This window comes from Rhincodon typus, chromosome 8 (assembly GCF_021869965.1).
Source record: "Rhincodon typus isolate 14 chromosome 8, sRhiTyp1.1, whole genome shotgun sequence".
Taxonomy (NCBI): Eukaryota; Metazoa; Chordata; class Chondrichthyes; order Orectolobiformes; family Rhincodontidae; genus Rhincodon; species Rhincodon typus.
Genome location: NC_063339.1, coordinates 62877964 through 62900096, shown reverse-complemented (window position 1 = coordinate 62900096; position 22133 = coordinate 62877964). Strand labels below are relative to the sequence as shown.

At 41.2% G+C, this 22133-nt stretch overlaps 1 protein-coding gene across 1 annotated transcript in view; it reads right to left on the bottom strand.

Moving 5' to 3' along the window:
* ryr3 (ryanodine receptor 3) overlaps positions 1–22133 on the bottom strand; it is a 363324-nt gene that overhangs the window by 80651 nt on the left and 260540 nt on the right. Inside the window, exons 53-60 of the mRNA XM_048600437.1 lie at positions 20159–20248; positions 16205–16342; positions 15132–15197; positions 10671–10746; positions 9296–9419; positions 5105–5220; positions 1993–2060; positions 200–321 (exon numbers count right to left, since the gene is read on the bottom strand). Coding sequence (XP_048456394.1) covers positions 200–321; positions 1993–2060; positions 5105–5220; positions 9296–9419; positions 10671–10746; positions 15132–15197; positions 16205–16342; positions 20159–20248 — 800 coding nt within the window. The remainder of the gene's footprint in view (positions 1–199; positions 322–1992; positions 2061–5104; positions 5221–9295; positions 9420–10670; positions 10747–15131; positions 15198–16204; positions 16343–20158; positions 20249–22133) is intronic.

Below are 22133 nucleotides of genomic sequence, written 5' to 3'. Positions count from 1 at the left end.
CAGCCAAACTCAAACTGGGCAATGAATGCACTCCCAGTTATTAATTGAGCATTTGTAAAGAAGCACAATGGGCCTCGATGTGATACAGGTCAAGACCCAGAAATTCAGCCAATAGTGGGGTACTGGCCCCAAATCTAAAATCCAGACCCTTAACACAGTGCTTACTATACTATAGGTTTTAAACAAAATATCTTCCTACCTTACTATCATTTCCTTTTCCTTGTTGGATGCATATCCACTGCCACTCAGACTCTTGGTTGGAGAAGATAAGAAGTACATACAGTGGTTCTTAAAATATTCATCAATAGAAGGGAGCAGAATCTGGAATAGAATTTTTTTTTGAAATTTCATTTGCTGAACAATGATTTTAAATTAGATGCATTTATCCAAACTGTTTTTGGAACTGTTGGTAACTACTCCCTTGAATTTACAGTAAATTCAATTCAGATAGTACAAAACAAGCCAACTTAAGAAGCAATGTGTCATTCTCGTACTAAATTTACACAGTATTTTCCTATAGGATACTTATGTTCAGAAAAGTATCAAATAGATTTGCCTTCCATATGAAAATTGTCAATTTCTAGAGTAACTTTTCAAAGTGCATAATGAAGTCTGCTGCCTAACTGTTGCAGTTAAATCTTCATGTGGTATCCTTGAAATAGCTGACGTTGTGATAATGGATTAAATAGCATTCTTTGACGTATACTCTGCTGCATTCTGTCAATTGCATGTCATGGTGCATTTATCATAACACTTTAATTGGTTTGGTTGTTGCAGCCCAAGTCCTTGTCAGATGGTATCCTATTTTCACTAAAAACAACAAATGCTGGAGTTCTTAGTGGATCAGGCAGCATCCACACAGAGAGTGCGAGCTAATGTTTCGATGAAGAGTCATCCAGACTTGAAACGTTAGCTTGCTTTCTCTCCAAGGTTGCTGCCCGACACACTGTGATCTCTAGCATTTTCGTTTTCAGCACAGATTCCAGCATCTGCAGTAATTTGCTCCTTTGTATTTCTCCAGTCAGGCCCTGCAGCTATACGGTAAGTTTATCATTGTTGTGAATCTGAAACTGCAGATTAAGGCATGTTTGACAAGTTTAGGTGCTACCATCTGTCATAAGCTCCCTAAATCTGTTCTATGTTCTTAAATCTTTCCTTCCTGTCTAATTTTAAAAATCTCTTTGATATGTTTGCAACTGCACTGGTGATAAATTTCGCAACTTCTGCTGCGATCACTCTGCATATTCCATCCTATGTGAATAAACTTGGGGCTCTTATTACATTAAAACTACTATACAAGGGGCTGCAGTTGATGCAAGAGTACTTAAACCAGAAATGTACTGATGGGAATAATATCACCAAAGCAACAATTATTTACACCTCCTATACTGCAGCATATTATACATCAAAGACGATTTTCACAGGATCCATCTTTTATAATATACTTGAATCATTGCTTAAATCTCCACTTTTCATTTAACCATAATAGTGTAATAATCAACAAATATAAAAATAGGGTCTCTCTGCCATCATTCATCTTCACTTTCTCAGTTTAATTATCGTTCATTTTATCAATTCCCATTACATTTCCCTGATCATTTATCTTTCTTGACTGTTTTTGCTTGAAATTATATTTTTGGTCAGTGGCCAAGGTGGCAGGGTTCATGCCTACCACGAGCTGATCATATGGATGTCTGTGGTCAGTAAGATTAAACAATTAAGAACTCATAGGATGGATGCAATCTTCATTTACTGTTGTGATTCACAATGAAACACTTTAAATATATCCCTGCAGTTTGTAAAAACAGACCTAATAGTGAGAAATTGCTAAGTTACCTTTGGAAGTTAAACACTTAAAAAAAACACTTCTTTTTGTAATTTTTAGCAAAAAGTTGTGACTGGTTATTAGATTTTGACAAAACAATTTTTCAAGTCAATCTAACTATCTGGAAAAGGAAATCTCCTTTAATAAGGCTTTGGAATGTCGCTCACCTTGGCAAAAAATTTTATCTCCTGCTCATGAGGAGATTTATCTGCTTTACCACTGCTGACAATAGCCTCTGTCAATATAAACAAAGATTATTCAATCACAGCAAAACTTTAGGCAGAAACAAAATACTTGTAAATAAAGTGGAACAGATACAACTAACCTTTGAAAAATATAAACGTGTGATCAAGCACTTTCTCACTCAATAAATGTCACCGATCAGCTCAAAAGCTTTATTTATATTGAATAAAATATGTGTGAGTGTTAACAGGACTTAAAACTTCAGGCAAGAATGTAGATATGCGCTCCATAAATCTATTCCCCAAGTGGCTAGCTTTTGATCCAAGTTCTCCAATGAAGAAGCAGACGCCAGCTAAGTCCTCAGGGGGAAGGAGAAACAGGATGCAGACATCATTCAGCACATCTCCTTATTGTCAGCTACAGAGCAAAATAACCAAAGAACAGGGACCGGTTTGCCAGCATACACTCACAGCTTGCTACAATTGCACCATGGTGAAATCTGCTTATATCAGGTGGTTTCAATGAATATTGAAAGGAGGCCAATTTTCCTCAACATTTGACAACCCATTAATTAAACTGTATTCTATGATCACGATCAGCATGTTGCAGTTTAATTACAGAATCCGTAATTATAAATAAGAATCTGTCTTCCCTTGTCATTTTGTTTCAAGGGGAAATTTCATCGAGAAAACGCAAATCAAACTCAGCGACTTAAACAGAAAGCATTTCATGGCACGATAAAGGGACAGCATTGATGATTTAATAATCCACTTATTGTTTCAGTTCAATTTTATTTAGCATCTGAAACCAATTACCGGTATCATTATTGTTGTATGTTTGATATATTTGATTTGCCTTGGAGCAACACAGCAATGACAAGTCTGTAAATGTGCTGAGGTATAAGTTAATGGTTCTGAAAGGTTTAATGTTTCAGACTGTGTTAAGTTCCACATAACCTGATGATATCATGCAGTGTGGGATGAGAAATTAGGAGACTCGCTCTGGATCTCAAAGAGGACAAATCTGTTACCTATGTACCCTGATAATCTTAGTATAAAAAAGGTAAAGGCGCAATAGTCCTGCTAGACCATAGGGCTGCTCTCTCATTACAGAGAGAAGGGGAGAGAGAGAGAGAGAGAGATTGACTGTTGGTGGTTTAACCTCAAGATCATGATGGCTCAGGCGAGAGAAGAGATTGAGAAGGAGAGTCCTTCATGATAACCTCAGCTGGTGTGAGAATTGAACTTATGCTGCTGGCATCACTCTGCATGGCAAACCAACATCCAGCCAACTGAGTCTTAGTAATAATATCTATTTAGTTAATATAACTGGTACTTTATCTCTATCATGCAATTAACCACATCCTGTTAAGATAAGAGCCTCTTCGTTTTAAGATTCTGTAATGGTTGTGTGCCTCTCACCGTAAATAAAAAGGATCTTAGGCCAACTGAAGGGAAAAACTATTACATGGGCAACAAGTTTTATTATAGAGCTTTAAAATATCATTGGATACTAAAATATCCTCAATTAAACGTGGATTAGATATATCAGCATCACAGTAAAAACAGATGGGACAATTTCAACCTTCCTGCCCAATATAGAGCATGTGAATGTACAGTTCAATTCACATCCAATATTGCTAACATCAGGGGTTTGCCAATCTCACTTTAACCTGCTACAGTGAGCAGGCAATGAGCAGGCAATTTAAGATTGCACGGGTCACTTTTTTGAAAACCAATGCATGCCTGACCCTGCCTTCACTGAGAATGGCCTGGACGGGAGCCACAGAGAATAGTGAAATCACTCAGTGGGCCTGGCAGCACCAGTGGACAGCGACATAGCATTAATGGGTTGAATTGTGCTGAATCAGTAACGGTGAGTGATGGGGAAGGTGGGGATCAGGATTCAGAGGCTGAGGGGCTGAGGGAAGTTGACACGAATCATCGGAACAGCTGCCTAGTGCTGTCCCAGTTCTGGCAACGTTTTCCAGCCATTCTCAAGGGTAATTTTCTCCTGACGTTGCAACTTTTCCACATTGGACTGTCCTACATCTCACTGTTGCATTGAGAGCCCAACAATGTTGTAGAGACAGACAATTACTGGTCCATCTGTGGCTGAATTAGTTGGTGACATAAGGTGCACCATAATATTCATCATGTTTCAGCAGAAGCTGCAGAAACTCTTCTGCAGGAGTGATCCCTCCACCTGACAATTGATGACAACAGGAATAAGGAACAGGGCCTCAGTCTCATTATGTGGCCAAAAGATATTACCATCTGGGTTTGACAAGGAAAGTTTAGGCTTTTCTTAAACAGATAGGTAGTTAGATATTTTGTAATCAACCTGTTTAGAGATATTATTACACACCTCAGAGTCAGGCAGGACTTGAACCCAAATGTTTCAGCTCAGAGGCAGGGACACTAGCAACAGCAGCAGAAGATCCCTAGGTGGAAGTTTAATTTTTTTTATTACTTACATCCAGAAGTGCTCTTACACACAATGGGACTTTTTTTTTCCTATCATCAAATCACCTGTGATACCTTTTCATCTATTAATCACCACCAGAAATTACTTGTATTTTCCTATTGATTAATTTACATGCAAAGCCCATTAAGGGCAATGCACCAGTGAAACTTAAGTGAGGGCAGCTGTTAAACTTCTGAGTTTATCTGCAAGAGAAAGCTGCAAGGACCTGAATAGGGCTCTTGTGGTGCAGTAATAATGTCCCTGATTCTGAGCCAGGAGGTCTGGGTTCAAGTTCCAGCTACTCCTGAGGCATGTCATAACATATCTGAACAGGTTGATTGGGAAAAACAAAATCTGCAATGAACTTAGTACTTCATAATTTTCTGCCAGTAACTCACCAGTTTTATGTATTGCATGCAAAATATTAGAGTACAAATTTAGCACTTCATATTAGTGTAACAAATTTGTATTAGCAGTTTTCTAGAACACTTTTTAATAGTGATATGAATATTTCTGTCAAGTGTAGAATAGATTAATAGTTTGTGTTTTAAAATATAACTATTAGTATTGGAAGTGTTAATGGTGGAGAATTGGTGGTGACTAAATATTGTCTGGAATGTAGTCACATACCTAAATGTGCAATAAACTCCTGAGCTGAGTCGACACATTGTAGCACCTTTACTAAGAATTTATAAGCAAATCGCTTCTCAAAAGAGGAGGAATCCAACTCCATATCCTTTAGGCCTCTGTAAACACAAGTTCAAATTATTGAGCTATGCAACTTCTGACACTAATATTCTCAGTCATGTTTTACCGTTTCAAGCTGAAAATACTCAGGAGGCCTGGCAGCCACCAGTGGACAGCAACATAGCATTAATGGGCTGAATTGTGCTGAATCAGTGGCGGTGGATTGTGCAGAAGCTAGGAATCAGGGTTCAGAGGCCGAGGGGCTGAGGGAAGTTGGCATGAGTTGTCGGAACTGATCCCTGATGCTGTCCCAATCTGACGACGATTTCCAGGGGTCAGCTGCCATTGGATTCAGTAGCCCGCTCCAATAAAGTTGACAGATAATGCAATAGTTTAAGGCTCTTCTCCAGGGTAATTTTTCTCCTAACGTTGCAACGTTTCCACGTTGGACTGTCCTGCATCTCACTGTTGCATTGGGAGCCCAACAACGTTGTAGAGACAGACACTTGCTGGTCCATTCATGACTGAATTAGTTGGTGACATAAGGGGCACCATAATATTCAACATGTTTCAGTAGAAGCCGCAGAAACTCTTCTGCAGGAGTGATCCCTCCACTATTATCCAAGGGTTAATGTTTAAAACTACATCAAAATAACTTTTATATTTAAAACAAATTGATGTAACACCACAAGATTTTACTTTTCTTTAATGAAATACAAACTTATATATACAAAAATTAAATAATGAACATACTATTAACTTAACGATATGTTTATAACCATCTATATTATGCACTTAGGTTTACCTTCTACTTCCCCCCAAGGATTCTCTTATAGACATGTTAACCTTAAAAGTGATTAACTTCTATAGGGGCTACCTATAATTAAACTACAGTCCTTTGGAGAAATGTTTTCTCAACTCTAGCTATTCTCAGGTTTAAAACTCGTTTTCCCTCTCTTGACTGTGGAGGTCTCCGTTCCTTATTCTCAATACTTTTCCAATAGTTCCATCGTTACTTTACTGGTTACTTTATTTTGCAGTAAGACCCTATGAGGTCTAATTGTAGATTCTTCCACTAACATCAATCTAGGCAATCTTCCAGCTTCCGTTCCTTAAAAGATTCAAACTAAGACTAAGCCTCATCCATCCTGCATGATGAAGTTGGTGTTTTACTCTGTTTTACAGCATAGGTCTGTCTAACTGCCACTTAATATGACTAAGCTCCTTCTGTGAGCTACAAACCACATTTGGTCCAAAGTGCAACTCAGACCCTCTCCCAGGGAGAGAGAAAATAATCAGTCAAATTGAGTGCCTTCCTAAACTGCACCCATCTTGATGGTGTAGAGTGCTGTGGGCTATTCTTATACTGACCTTTAGGTTAATTCCTCCTAATTTACAATTTCTTCTTTGATCTGATCGAATTAAATGCATTTTTCACTTTGTCCAGGTTTACTGACTATTTATAATCCAATTTAACTCCCAAACAGTTCTTTGAGAAGGTGACCAAACAGGTGGATGAGGGTAAAGCGGTTGATGTGGTGTATATGGATTTCAGTAAAGCGTTTGATAAGGTTCCCCATGGTAGGCTATTGCAGAAAATACGGAGGCATGGGATTGAGGGTGATTTAGCGGTTTGGATCAGAAATTGGCTAGCTGTAAGAAGACAGAGGGTGGTGGTTGATGGGAAATGTTCATCCTGGAGTTCAGTTACTAGTGGTGTACCTGAAGGATCTGTTTTGGGGCCACTGCTGTTTGTCATTTTTATAAATGACCTGGATGAGGGCGTAGAAGGATGGGTTAGTAAATTTGCGGATGACACCAAAGTTGGTGGAGTTGTGGATAGTGCGGAAGGATGTTGCAGGTTACAGAGGGACATAGATAAGCTGCAGAGCTGGGCTGAGAGGTGGCAAATGGAGTTTAATGCGGAAAAGTGTGAGGTGATTCACTTTGGAAGGAGTAACAGGAATACAGAGTACTGGGCTAATGGTAAGATTCTTGGTAGTGTGGATGAGCAGAAAGATCTCGGTGTCCATGTGCATAGATCACTGAAAGTTGCCACCCAGGTTGATAGCGTTGTTAAGAAGGCGTACGGTATGTTAGGTTTATTGGTAGAGGGATTGAGTTTCGGAGCCATGAGCTATACAAAACTCTGGTGCGGCCGCACTTGGAGTATTGCGTACAGTTCTGGTCACCGCATTATAGGAAGGATGTGGAAGCATTGGAAAGGGTGCAGAGGAGATTTACCAGGATGTTGCCTGGTATGGAGGGAAGGTCTTATGAGGAAAGGCTGAGGGTCTTGAGGCTGTTTTCATTAGAGAGAAGGTGGTTAAGAGGTGACTTGATAGAGACATACAAGATGATCAGAGGATTAGATAGGGTGGATAGTGGGAGCCTTTTTCCTCGGATGGTGATGGCTAGCACAAGGGGACATAGCTTTAAATTGAGGGGTGATAGATATAGGACAGATGTCAGAGGTAGGTTCTTTACTCAGAGTAGTAAGGGCGTGGAATGCCCTGCCTGCAAAAATAGTAGACTCGCCAACTTTAAGGGCATTTAAATGGTCATTGGATAAACATATGGATGATAATGGAATAGTTTAGGTTAGATGGGCTTCAGATTGGTTTCACAGGTCGGCGCAACAGCAAGGGCCGAAGGGCCTGTACTGCGCTGTAATGTTCTATGTTCTATATTCTATGTTCTATGTTAACAAGACATCTCACTGGATTTCAATTACTGCAAGCTTTGCAGGCAACACATCTCCAGCTCTTTAGCTAAGTAATATCACCTGCTGTTTCATAACTTGCTCTCCTCTGTTCTGACCTTTTTAACATACAACCTAAAAGTTATATTCCTAAAACTAAAGTTATATTCTTAAACACATGAACCAGTGACTAGATATTCAGAACATCATGTTCAGGCTCCTGATAGATATCTACAATCCAAGTATTCAACTGATACCTGAAAAGGGATGCACGGGGATTGGGGATTGGAGATTGGGCGTTGCGGACTTGGGGGGAGAGGAGGGGGTTGCTCATCTTATCAGAAATGGTTAGATAGGCTGGACCTCCATTCATCAGGGCTTAGAGGATTGAGAGATGATGTTATCTAAATGCAATCCTGAGGGGTTCGACAGGGTGGATGCTGAAAGAATGCTTCCCCTTGTGAAGAAACAGTTTTAAAAAAAAGAGATGCATCCTATTGAAGTCAGAAAAAAGGAAAGATATTTTTCTCTCGGAGTCATAAGACTTTGGAACTCTCTTCTCCAGTGAATTGTGAAAGCGAAGTCATTGATTGATTGATTGATTGATTGATTTCTTGTCCGATATAGCTTAATAGATTTTTGAATAACAAGGGAGTGAAAGATTAATAGTGAAAAATTAAAGGCAGGAATGTGGACACATGCAGATCAAACATGATCTTATTAAGTGGCACAGCAACCAACTGGAAGTGAATTGTTTACTCTTGCTTCCTATGTGTATGCTCGCATATCTGTTTTTACCATTGAAGACTGGAGCCTTCATGAGCACCTCCATTTTGAGATGTCCTTCAGGGAGCTCTTCTCATTCATTGCTCACTTCTCCCAGTGGGAAAGATGTTGCCGTTAGAATATTGTTGCTCCTATCTGGCCTCTTGTTCACTTGGTCAATTCCCTCTCCTCAGTTGGATGGTAAAAGCTTAATTAGCCAATTCAGAGACCACCTCATGTAAAGTTACTCGGGCAGGTGCACTAAGAACATATGCTGGTTTGTGACTCACACATGTTTCCAACGTTAGGATACTAATTCTCACAGGAAGATTCAGTCTAATGTTTCAGATCAACTGCCCTTTGCCAAGATATGACTAATGGTCATCAACCGGAAACAGTACTATGTTTGTCTCCATTTAGACACTGCCAGGCCTGCTGAGTATTTCCAACTAATTTGGTTCTTATTCCAGATTTCCAACATTTACAGTATTTTGTTCGTGTTTTAATGTTTTATTGTTGGTCAGTAAGACTATTACTGGTTCTTTGATTCATATTTTAGATGGCTCAGATTAACATGTCAGCACCTTACCACGCAACAATACAAAATCAACTAACGTTTCCATTTTCATTCACTAAGTTCTTACATGCAGGAAGTACACATTTATTACCTGGATACTGCATAGCCATTCACTTGGAGGAACTTGAAGAGTTCATGAGCCTTGTCACGATCTCGAGCTTTCTCCTTGGCAGTCAAAGTATCATAAGGCATAAGTGAAGTTTGACTGCCACCACCTATTATAATTTGACAGGTTGAAATACTATGATAGTTACTTGGCAGTTATTAGCAAGTTTAAGGTTTTAGCAAAGATTTTGAGGTTGTGGGTGAGGTTGTTGACTTGCTCGCCAAGCTGGCTTGTTTTCGATCAGACGTTTTGTCACCATACAAGGTAACATCTTTAGTGAGACCTCCGATGAACTGGCCTGGACTACTATGTACATAGTAACCAATGTAACTACAGTAGCCCAAGCCAAACATAGATGTGCATGGGAATTCCTAGAGGAATGGTTCTCAACCCATAATGCAATCAACAAACACATGGAATTGGACTCCATATACAAACCTGTACAGATCAAAACCGGAAATGATACTACTCACCATAACAGATCGGACAGTATAAATTCCAAGTGGAGTAGAACAACATTGCTTCATCGGAGGCCTCACTGATGATGTCACTGAGCATGGTGACGAAATGCCTGAACAAAAACAAGCCAGCTCGGCGAGCAAGTCAACAACCTCATTTACTAAGTCTGCTACCAGCAAAAACTGAACAAAAGACTGTGTCCTTGACCATTTATTCACACAAATATCACCAAACAAAAAGCAAATTGAATGGACTTCAAGAAGAACTTATTCAAAAACTTCACACTTGGATCTGCCACACATAAAAACTGCATGTTCAGAATTTTGTAATGGGTCTTTTATACAAAGTCATTAATTTATTTTATTGATTCCAAGCAGGATTGCAATGATTAGTTCAGTAAAATTGTTGATTATAAAACTGTTATGCACAAATGGATGTTTCCCCTTTTGGTGAAGTCTGTAAATAAGGGTCGCAGTTTTAGAGCAAGCATGTTCCCATTTAAGATCGAAATGAGGAATTTATTTTCTCAGTGCATGTTAGCTTTTGGAATTCCATTCCTCAGAAAGCACTAATGGCTGGGTATTGAACATTTTCAAGAGGGAGTTTGATCAACAGATGTGTTAGGGTTATGAAGGATAGGCAAGAAATTGGAGTTAAAGCTCAAAGGAACCAAATTGCCTACTTCTGTTCTTATTCTTACAATCTTACCTCAGGTAATGATACCCAAATGCAGTTTGGTTCCACGAGTTTTAGCATAGAAAGCATAGCAACAAATCTATTTCAATACAATGCAATTTCTTAACTTCATTGTTACTTTACCTCATGAAAGGGATCACTTAATATAAAACAGTTCAAAAGTAACTTCATGGATAAGTACACAAATTACTTTAATATGACGCACCTTTACTTTCTAATTCTGCTTTTCTCTTCTTGGCCCAAATATTATAATAATTTTCTGCCATAAGCTCAGTCATTACCTAGGTCATAAATGAACAATAACAAAAAATTTCATTGGATAAATTATGAATTTTTATACAGTCTTGGAGTCATAGTTTAAAATAAAACTTTGGAAAGTATGTGTGGTCAGAGAAAAGAAACAGGTTAATTAAGTCTGGTTTCTAAAGAACATTGCAACAATGTGTAGCTGTTTTAAAAGAAACATACAATCAATTTAACAAAAAATTCTTTCACAGGATGTGGGCATTGCTGGCTGGGCCAGCATTTACTGCCCATCACTCGTTGCCCCCAAGATGGTGATGGTGAGCTATTTTGTTGAATCATTGCACTCCATGTGACATGGATATTCCCACCATGTTGATAGAAGAGAGTTCCAGGATTTTGACCCAGCAAGATTAAAGGAACAACGATATAGTTGCATGTCAGCATGCTGTGGGGTTTGTGGGGTGGGGGGGGGGGGGGGCGCAGAACTTGCAGGTGATGATGTTCCCACACATCTGCTGCCCTTGTCCTTCTAGATGGGAAAGTTCATGGGTTGGAAGATGCTCTCAAAAGAACCTGATGTGCCAAACAAGCAGGCTGCTTTGTTGTAGATGGTGTTGAGGTTCTTCAGTATTATTGGAGCTATATCTACCTATACCAGTGCAGAACATGCCATCACATTCCTGATGACTTGTAGATGATCAACAGGCTTTGGGAAGTCAGGATGTAAGTTACTCGCCACAGAATTCAAAGTCTCTGTCCTGCTTGAGTAGCCATAGCATTTATATGACTGGTCCAGTTTCTAATCAATGGTAGCCCAGGTTGTTGTTAGTGGGGGATTCAGGAACACAAATGCCATTGAATGTTAACAGGAGATGATTTAGATTTCTTCTTGTTGCAGATGAATCTAAAGTGAGACAAATAGTGACTGTACATAGTGGCCTGGATCTCACAGTTAGCAATGGTGCTTGCCACGGATTTCAAAGGAAGTTACCATAAAGATCCAGTGATCTCTATGTCTCTATCTTTATGTCTATCTCTATATCTCAGTGCCTCTCCCCTTTCCAGTGCCAGGTGAAGGGGATCACTAAGTATTCAGCAACATTAAGGTCATCAAGCAGAATAAGCAGCCAATCACATTGAAGTATTCTCACTGACAGCAAACCAAAAAACATTACAAAGATTGTGAAGTAAATGATAGAGGCATGATATGGGGATACGCCAGAAATGGATTTTTCATGAACTTAAAAAGACATTTTTTTAAAAAAATCATACCACATTTGATAGTCCACAAATACAAAATAACTTGAGCAGGAACATTGAGGTTATTGAGAAATGATTATGAATTTAGTATTTTTTTTAAAAAAGTTACACCTCATTTAACAAGATGGGCTGAATCTTATTGTTGTACAGCTAAGCAAAGCTACGTTGAGTTATTTAGAGGATTTATCACTATGTGGCCTAATGAGATTTCTCAACATACCTTACCGCATTTGCCTCATTAACTATCTACCCCATCCCTATAGCATTTCTGATTCTTTCCATATCTTACCACACTCTATTCCTGGAACAATTCACCACTTCAAGGGTATTTGCCAAAAGACCACAATCTCTTGTGCCTACATCATCTTTTAAAGTCCATTACGTCCCTGGGCAAGTGCTGTCTGTCAAGTACTATTCTGCACAGTTTCTGGTATTTACCCTGGGCCAGGGCAAATAGAGGATGTCATTTCAAGGCAGAACCTGGAGGTTTTGGGTGCTAATGGTGGATGTGTGGGTGCTGAGATATAACTTCCTTTTCCCCAGGATGAGAAGTGGAGTCCAAAATTATCGGCCATGCCAGCCTGGTGCAAGATTCCTGCCCAGGTCAGTGCAACCTCGGACATCTGGAGGAACTCACATGACCACAGGAAGGAATCAATACCTTCTCCACTTCACCAGGGTAAGGGCCACCCATCTTCTCTCCCGTACCTCACACTCATTCTATCTCTGCTACTGGACCCACATCTTACCAACCATCATGCTCTCCCACTCTCACTATTGTCTGCAATATTTTCCCCACTCACTCTCATCCACCACAACACCCTACAGCAGTAACCCTGCATACCCTCTGTGCTGCCCACTTCGGACAGTCCCCGACCTATACTGAAAATACCAGCTGTGCCACCACTTTCATCTCCCATAATACAGGCCTCTCTTTCTCATTCCAGGAGGAAAGCAGCCCATAGTAGGGCAGAATGATTCAAGATGGGTGGTCTGCTATCTGACATTCTGCTCCTCACCCCTTATGTGGAAAGCATCCTGATTCTGACCGCCCAAGCAGCTGACTCACCATGTCCAAGCCCCTCAAGTTGGTTTTGGAGGTTGGCCTTGAGTTACTACGCTAGTGGTTTCTGAGTGAAAGCTACCTCCCTTGGCTCAACTGAGGACTGCCGACAACCTTCCTGGCTTTGTGTGTCTGTACTAAATGGGAAGGCAAGACAGAAATAAGATGAGCCTGGTATTTCTGGCTGAGGGGGCAAAGTGCAAAAAGGCAAGACAATGTCAGGTAGGGTTGCTGTAAATATCCAGGCAGATTCAGAATGAATGAGGACTATGACAGCAAATGAACAGGCTGGAAGATACAGCCTGGTGCAGCCCATGAGCTGAGTCTGTGTCCTTAATGTTGTGTCTTTTCAGAAGCATTACAATAAGCATTGCCCATGCAACACCAAAAAGTGCAGAAGCTTCCAATTGATTGGAGATGTGCCATGAGCGTTCTTAGAGACAGGCACGTGTCAGATGCCAAAGTTCCTGAGTGAAGGCGTGTCTGTGTGGCCAGTGCCCATGGAGCTTGCTTTGGGATGTTTGTGCACAGTGTCCAACATGGATGTCCTTTGGAGCAAGCAGTGAGTTGAAGTCACCAGTTAACCCATTCTAACTTCATGGTAAGAACTCTCAATGTCTAGCATGTTTGCTAATGTAGAAAGTTGCACCTTAATGAGGTGAGTTGAACTGTTAATGGAGCATTTAACAAATAAAAAAGCCCTTAATTGGCAACTCGCCACCCTCTAGGGAGAAACTCAGCAAAAGCTTAAAAAATGCAACAAAGTAATCAGTGTCAAGAAAGGCGTCTGCAGATGTCTTGCCTGACTCTGCAATGATTCCTGCCAAAGCCCTCATCATTCAGATCTCTAAATGATTCTGCCCAATGTAACTGTGGGAAGAATTTTTACAGTAAGACTTGTTGTGTAAAAAGGCAAAATCTCATCAGTGGAAGATTTCTACTTGTTTACACTCTTAGGCAGTTCAACAGTGCAGCCTAGGGGAAGCACAGTATCAGTGATAGAAACTTCTGGATTTCTTTAGAAATTGCACATGACTCCAGGAGTTGGGGTTAAGATTCAAAGGAATAATGATGGTGAATGTGAATAATATCCCCATTATAACTACTACAAACCCAGGACGACAGAAATTGGTTTCCCTGACAATTGTTTTACTGATCATTGAAATAGAAGACTGTGATGTTTCTGGTTGTTAAAATCAATTTTCAAAGAACTTTTTTACTTCTAATGAAAAACATCCTTGAAAGCCAAGGGCGTCATGTTTAAAATACAGCCCAATCGTGGAGATAGAGATTTCATAATGATATAAGGTTGGAAATTCCAAGATTTTAATAAAAGCAAAGCACTGAAAATGGTGGAGATAAAATCATACAGTCATTCAGCACATATGGTCCAACCAGACCATGCCAACCATAATCCCAAAGGGGAGAGACTGAGAAGGAGAATCCTTCATGTTAACCTCAGCCAGTGTGGGAACCTAACCCATGCTGTTGACATCACACTGCATCGCAAACCAACTGTCCAACCAACTGAGCTAACTGAACCCCTGGCAACTGAGCCTTGACCAAACACCTCGATGTCATATTTGATTCCAAAATGAGCTTCTGAGCCTATATCCGTGCCAGCACTCAGACTGCCTACTTCCACCTTTACAACTCGGCCTCTGTTTTAGCTCATTCGCTGCTGGAACTCTCATTGATACCTTTGCTGTGTCTAGACTTGACTATTGCTTTGTTCTCCTGACCAATCTTCTTCATCCTACCTTTCATGAATCTAACATCACCCAAAACTCCACTGCTGCTGTCCTAATTCACTCCATGACATTGCATTTTTGCTATGCTTGCTGACCCACATTGGCTCCCTTGACACCACCAACCTTGGCTTGGTGAGAATTCCTCAGTGATGGAATTATTTCAGTGTTGCAATTGTATTACTTTGGATTTTCAGCTCTTAGGTTTGTTCTAAGTCAAGACCGTGACCAGGTATGGAACCAGAGTATCCTAGTGAAACACTTTCTGAACCTGGTCAGCAAGTATTATTTAATATTAAATGCTTAATAACTAACAAAAGTAAACTATGATAAAAGTAGATCAACTAACCTGATTGTCTCTGGACAGCAAAGTATTAGACAAGTCAACGGGAACAGGGGTGTATCCTCCTGAATTCTGCAAGAAATGATACAAGAAATTTGCACAAAAATTCAGAGTCATTTTCATTCTAAACTTGAATAATTTACATCAAAGCACCTGTACAATGATGACTGTCAGAATATTTAGCAAAAACACTTGAGCTATTTATTTCATTTCCAGTACTTGATTACCATTGGTGTGAAGTGCAAACGCTTTCAATGAAGTGAGATTTATTTGGCTCCACAGCCCATGCGTTTCCAGAGAGATTGGGAAAGTTGAGAGACCGGAAATGGCTGAAGAACTGGTTAAGGCTGTGGTTGAGGAAGTCCTGCTGAATTTGACAGCAGGACATGATCATCTTTTTATTCCATTTCTGATGACAGTCAAACTAACTGGCTGGGTCACCGTCAGGCAGAAACAGATCAGTGCTGCACACAGTTCCAGGAGATTGAAGAGAACATTGTTGTGGTAATGGTGTGGAGTCACAACCAGCTGGATGGAAAGACATGGGGAAAATCAGAGCTTAAGGGGCTGGGAGGGGTGTAGGTGGTGGTGTTGGTCAATGATCATAGCAGCAGAATAGCCGAGAAAGAATAACTGCTTCTCCAGGCTCACAGTTCCTGTAAAGAGGTTATTTTGCTTGTGGTGCAAGCATCACCCAATTTTTCCTCCCCAGGGATCACACTAGTGTCAGTAAAATTTAACCTGGGCTCCCGATTGCAATGTAGGAACCCAATTTAAAAACGTTTTTGAAGTCTCCTGCCTCCCCACCCTGGGAGACTTATAAAAGTTTCTTCTGAACAAATAAACCATTAATGGGTCATAAGAACATAAAAACTGGGAAAGGAGTAGGCATTTCAGCCCCTTGAACCTGCACCACCATTTAGTACCATCATGGCTGATCTCATCTCGGCCTCAACTGCACAAATGTTCATTGTCATGTTCTCTTTTTTTTTCCAAATTTGCTCACCCTCCCTTCCCTGCCTGTCATAACAAAGTCCAGGAACAAGTTCAAAATAGACCATGGAAGAGCTTTACAATACCTGAGAAACTTTGCGCAATTTCTCACTTTCCAGGTGCTGGATCATGGCTTCACTTTCTTTTGTTCTTTCAATGTTCCAATTCAAAGCCAGCATAACTCGAAAAGATTCCTTGGCTGGCCAGCGATAAAATTCTTTTTCCTGTGTTTGAAGAATTACATATATCACCAATTGAACTCTGCATTTGCAAATATGTAGAATTAATTCTGAACACTTAGCAACTACTGATAAGTGCCAAATCTTTGGAAACTGTATTAAATTTGAAAATTTCAAACATGAAATTGTTTTGAGGCTTAATGAGACAAGTCCCCAGGGCCTGATGGTATATACACCAGAATACTGAGAGAGGCAAGGGAGGAAATTGCTGGGGACTTGAGGGAAATCTTTGTATCCTCACTGGTTACAGGGAAGGTCCCAGAGGATTGGAGAATAGCCAATGTTGTTCCTCTGTTTAAGAGGGGTGGCAAGGATAATCCAGCTAATAACAGGCCAGTCAGCCTTACGTCAGTGGTAGGGAAATTACTGAAGAGGATTCTTCGAGACAGGATTTACTCCCACTTGGAAATAAGTGGGCGTATTAGCGAGAGGCAACATGGTTTTGTGAAGGGGAGGTCGTGTCTCACTAATGTGGTTGAGATTTTTGAGGAGGTGATGAAGATGATCGATGAGGGTAGGGCAGTGGATGTTGTCTACATGGACTTCAGCAAGGCCTCTGACAAGCTCCCTCATGGCAGGCTGATACAGAAGCTAAAGTCACACAGGGTCAGAGGTGAGCTTGCAAGATGGATAAAAAAACTGGCTTGGTCATAGAAGACAGAGGGTAGCAGTGGAAAGGTGTGTTTCTGAATGGAGGGCTGTGACTAGTGACGTTCCTCAGCGATCAGTGTTGGGACCTTTGCTATTTGTAATATACGTAAATGATCTGGAGGAAAATGTAACTGGTCTGATTAGTAAGTTTGTCGATGACACAAAGATTGGTGAATTGCTGATAGTGATGAGGACCGTCAAAGGTTACAGCTGGATATTGATCGGTTAGTGACGTGGGCAGTGAGATGGCAGATGGAGTTTAATCTGGAAAAATGTGAGGTAATGCATTTTGGAAGGTCTAAATCAGATGAAAAATATACAGTAAATGGCAGAACCCTTAAGAGTACTGATAGGCAGAGGGATCTGGGTGTACAGGTACACAGGTCACTGAAGTGGCAACGCAGGTGGAGAAAGTCGTCAACGAGGCATATGGCATGCTTGCCTTCATCAGGCGGGGCAATGAGTTTAAAAATTGGCAGGTAATGTTGCAGCTTTATAGAACCTTAGTTAAGCTGCATTTCGAATACTGTGTTCAATTCTGGTCGCCACACTACCACAAGGCTTTGGACAGGGTACAGAAAAGATTTACCAGGATGTTGCCTGGTATGGAGGGCATTAGCTATGAGGAGATGTTGGCGAAACTTGGGTTGTTCTCACTGGAACGATGGAGGTTGAGGGTCGACCTGATAGAGGTTTACAAGATTATGAAGGGCATGGAAAGACTGGACAGTCAGAAGCTTTTTCCCAGGGTGGAAGAGTCAGTTACTAGGGGCCATAGGTTTAAGGTGCGAGGGGCAAGGTTTAAAGGTGATGTACAAGGCAAGGTTTTTTACACAGAGGGTGGTGGGTGCCTGGAACTTGCTGCCAGGGGAGGTAGTGGAAGCAGATTCTATAGTGACTTTTAAAGGGTGCCTTGACAAATACACGAATAGGATGGGAATAGAGGGATACAGTCCCCGGAAGGGTAGGGGGTTTTGTTGTGATGGGCAGCATGTCGGTGCAAGCTTGCAGGGCTAAAGGGCCTGTTCCTGTGCTGCAATGTTCTTTGTTCTTTGTTCTTAATACACCATAGTAGAAACAGATACAGTATTTTACTAACTGCATGTTTTTTCAGACAAAACATCGGCATGCTCCAATAGTGTATCCTGTATTATATTAAATGATATAATAACAACCATTACAATACAGATGACTAACAACTGACACACTGCAGTGAAGAATCATTTCACCTGACCACACTTCTGGTTATTTTGACTACTATTGAACCTGTGAGGGAGTTTAGTTCAAATGCCGTTAACACTGAGTCAAAAATTATAGATGTCAAAAAGATGTATGTAGAAAAGGTTGAATAACATTAAAAAATTACAAAACTGATACATAACTGCTACTGTCAAACAATTATCACTTGTGAGTCACTGCAATGGTGTTTATTACACTACCAAAGGTGTTGAGTATGAATCTGTAATTCCCTCCAACACTTGCCAATAACAGGCAGGAAGAGAGGGAGAGATTCCTGTTCATGCATGTGACAGAAACAAATTTGAACACTCCAGTGTCACCATCCAGAGCTCTAAATTAAAACATTCAAAACAAGGTCTAAATGGTTCCCATCCACCATCACCCTCTTTTGTGTAGCTGAGCTTGTCAGCACTTTAAACAACCTCTCCTTTAACTCCTCTCACTTTCGTCAGGTCAAAAGGGTAGCTATGGGCACCCACATGGGCCCCAGTTATTAAGGTCTCATTGTGGGGTATGTGGAACATTCCTTGTTCCAGTCCTACTCAGGCCCCCACCCTCAACTCTGATGAAATCAATGGTGATGCTTCCCCCTCATCTGGAATTGGAAAAAATTAATCAATTTTGCTTCCAATTTTCACCTTGTACTCATCTTCAACTAGTCAATTGCTGACTCCTCCCTTCCCTTCCTCAACATCTGTTTCTATTTCTGGGGATAGGCTGGCCACTGATATCCATTACAAACCTGCTGACTCCCACAGTTACTATACATCCACAAACGCTGCTTCCTGTAAAGAATCCATCCCATTCTCCCAGTTTCTCTGCCTCCATTACATCTGCTCTGATGATACCACCTTCTGCAGGGAGCCTCAGAAATATGCACCTTTTTCCTCAATTGAGGATTCCCCACTACTGTGGTTGACAGGACCCTCAGCTGTGTCCGACCCATTTCCCACACTTCTGCCCTCGCCACTTCACTTCCCCCCTAAAGCACCATTGGGGTCCACCTGATCCTCACTTTTCACCCCAGCCGCTCCATACCAAAGGATCCTGAGCCACCATTTCTGCCATCTCCAGTGGGATGCCACCACCTGACATGCACGCCCCTTCCACGCCCTGTCAGTATTCTGCAGGCAGTGTTCCCACCTGGACATCTTGGTCCACTCCTCCTCCACAACCTGACAGCGTTTTCCCCTACAACTGCAGAAGGTGTAACACCCACCCAGTTACTTCCTCTATTGTCGCTATCCAAAGCCCCACACACACCTTCCAGGTGAAGTAATGATTTACTTGCCCTTCACTCAATGTCATCTACTTATTCACTGATCGCAATGTTGGAGAGATGAAAAGTAGACTGGGCAACTGCTTTGCAGAACACATATGTCCTGTCTGCAAAAAAGACCCTGAGCTTCCAGTTGCCTGCTGCTTCAACACACCACCTTGCATGCAATGTCAAAAGATATTCAATGACCTCAACAGGATGATGGCAGCTGGAAATTCAATCTTAAGATCAGGGAATCGATGCTCAAATTCTGCTATCATTGATAAAAGTAGCATCTGCATCCTTTTAACTACAATAATGCCAAACAACAGCTGATGCATAACTAGATATATCAGAAAATTGGTAACATGGATCTGTTAACTTTATTCTCAACATTTAATTTTGGTCAGCTGGGTATAAAACAAAGCACTTCCAAACTAAACTAGTCAGAAAGCTACGGAGGTAAGGTTTATTTTTGTCTGACATGAAATGCACACTTTACTCAAGAGAGAAGCCCTTCAATTACCTGAGCATTTAGGTGCAAATTGAACAGAGTCACAGTGTAATCACAGTGCTGACGCAGTTTAACCATCAAAAACTTCCCTGCAATAACTAACTATTGAAAGTACAAAGCTCTCATTAGTATCCCTTACCCTTTCTGTTAAAGTTTTGTATGGTCTCAGTAATGGATGGGTCTTCATATTTTCATTGATTGAATCACTATACGTCCACCCATTTTGTATCTGTAGAACAAGAAGCACAGTTAGAACAAAGAACAAAGAAAATTACAGCACAGGAACAGGCCCTTCAACCCTCCAAGCCTGCGCCGATCCAGATCCTCTATCTAAACCTGTCACCTATTTTCCAAGGATCTGTATCCCTCTGCTCCCTGCCCATTCATGTATCTGTCTAGATACATCTTAAATGACGCTATCGTGCCCACCTCTACCACCTCCGCTGGCAACGCGTTCCAGGCACCCACCACCCTCAATTAGAGTTGCTGAGTTGAAACATATGTAGACATTAACTTGTTGATAATATTCAGTTGTCACAAGCAGTCCAGTTTAGCTATCCACATCCTTTTAAAATAATACTTGTGCATCCATTCTTTACTCCAGACATTATAAATTAGCACTCAATTCTCTTCCAGCAGCATTCTTTTCAAAAGTCCTCTCTTCAATGTGCATTTGCTTCTTCTGATACAAGACCAGCTCTGACAGAACAAGCATTCCCCATGGCCTTTAACTCCAATATAAAATTCACGAAGACTGTCTCAGTACAACACAAGCCTCATTAAAATTTGATATTTATTTGGCTTCCAACATCTGTTCAATCGCAGTAAGATAATAGCAAAAATGACAGAAATGTTAATTTCATGACAGAAAAATGACCAGGGGTCTGGATTTTACGGAGATGGCAGAAATGCTTCTTTTGAACTCAAAGATGGAAGAGGACTGTTTCAGCCAGCAGTGGGTCCAGGGGAACATGTTTCCCATCAGAGGGCAATTACCATGGCTACTGCCTGGGTCACCGCCCTAAACCATGATAACATTCCGCTCCCTCCCTCACAACCAAAGAGCTACCAGCTCATTCTGTCTTTTTTTCATTCATTCAGTCATGGGATGAGAGTGTCGTTGGCTGGGCCAGAATCTATTGCCCTTCCCTAATTGCCCGAGGGCAATTAAGAGTCACCCACATTCCTGTGGGTCTGGAGTCACATGCAGGCCAGACCAGGTAAGGATGGCAGTTTCCTTCCCTAAAGGACATTAGTGAACCAGATGAGATGAGTTTTTCTGACAATTGACAATGGATTCATGGTCATCATTAGATTCTTAATTCCAGATTTTTTTGTTGAATTCATATTCCACAATCTGCCATGGCAGGATTCAAACCCATGTTCCCAGAATGTTACCAGTGAAATTATCTCAAGGCCATCGCTTCCCCATATTCACAATACGACAGCATCTCTGGCTGGGTATCCACAAAAAGGGCTGCTGGTTTTGGAAGGCCAAGACCAGGCCCTAATAACTAATGGGCATGGGAAGGGGGAAGGGTGGCAGGAATGGCGCTCAGCAGTTGAGAGGCACAGATAGCAATAGTGCAGCAGGATCAGCCATTGCCAATGTGGGGCCCCTCACTGTGCCACAGTGTCCAAAACGGAGGGCAACCCCATCCCCGGAGTCTTCAGGGAGGCGGGTCTAGGCCCAAAACGTCAGCCTTCCTGCTCCTCTGATGCTGCTTGGCCTGCTGTGTTCATCCAGCTCTACACCTTGTTATCTCTTATCTTCAGGGAGGTCGTCAGGTTTCACAGTTTCCTACCGATACAAGACACTCATTAGGGATAAAATGTCCTGAGAGGTAAGTTGTGGCCCTTAATTAGTCACTTAGGAGGCTGAATTGGGCTTCTGGCAGGTGCTTTCAGGCTCTGTTTTTCTGCAGTTGGCAAAATAACACGGCATCAGGAGGATGTTAGAGACGTAACCCCTCCCGCCAGTGCCTGCCCACAATATTTTGCCAGCCTTCCCATCTGTCAGTATTACAAAGAGCTAATAACATTCCAGATAAAAACCAAAAGAACTGCGGATGCTGTAAATCAGGAACAAAAACAAAGTTGCTGGAAAAGCTCAG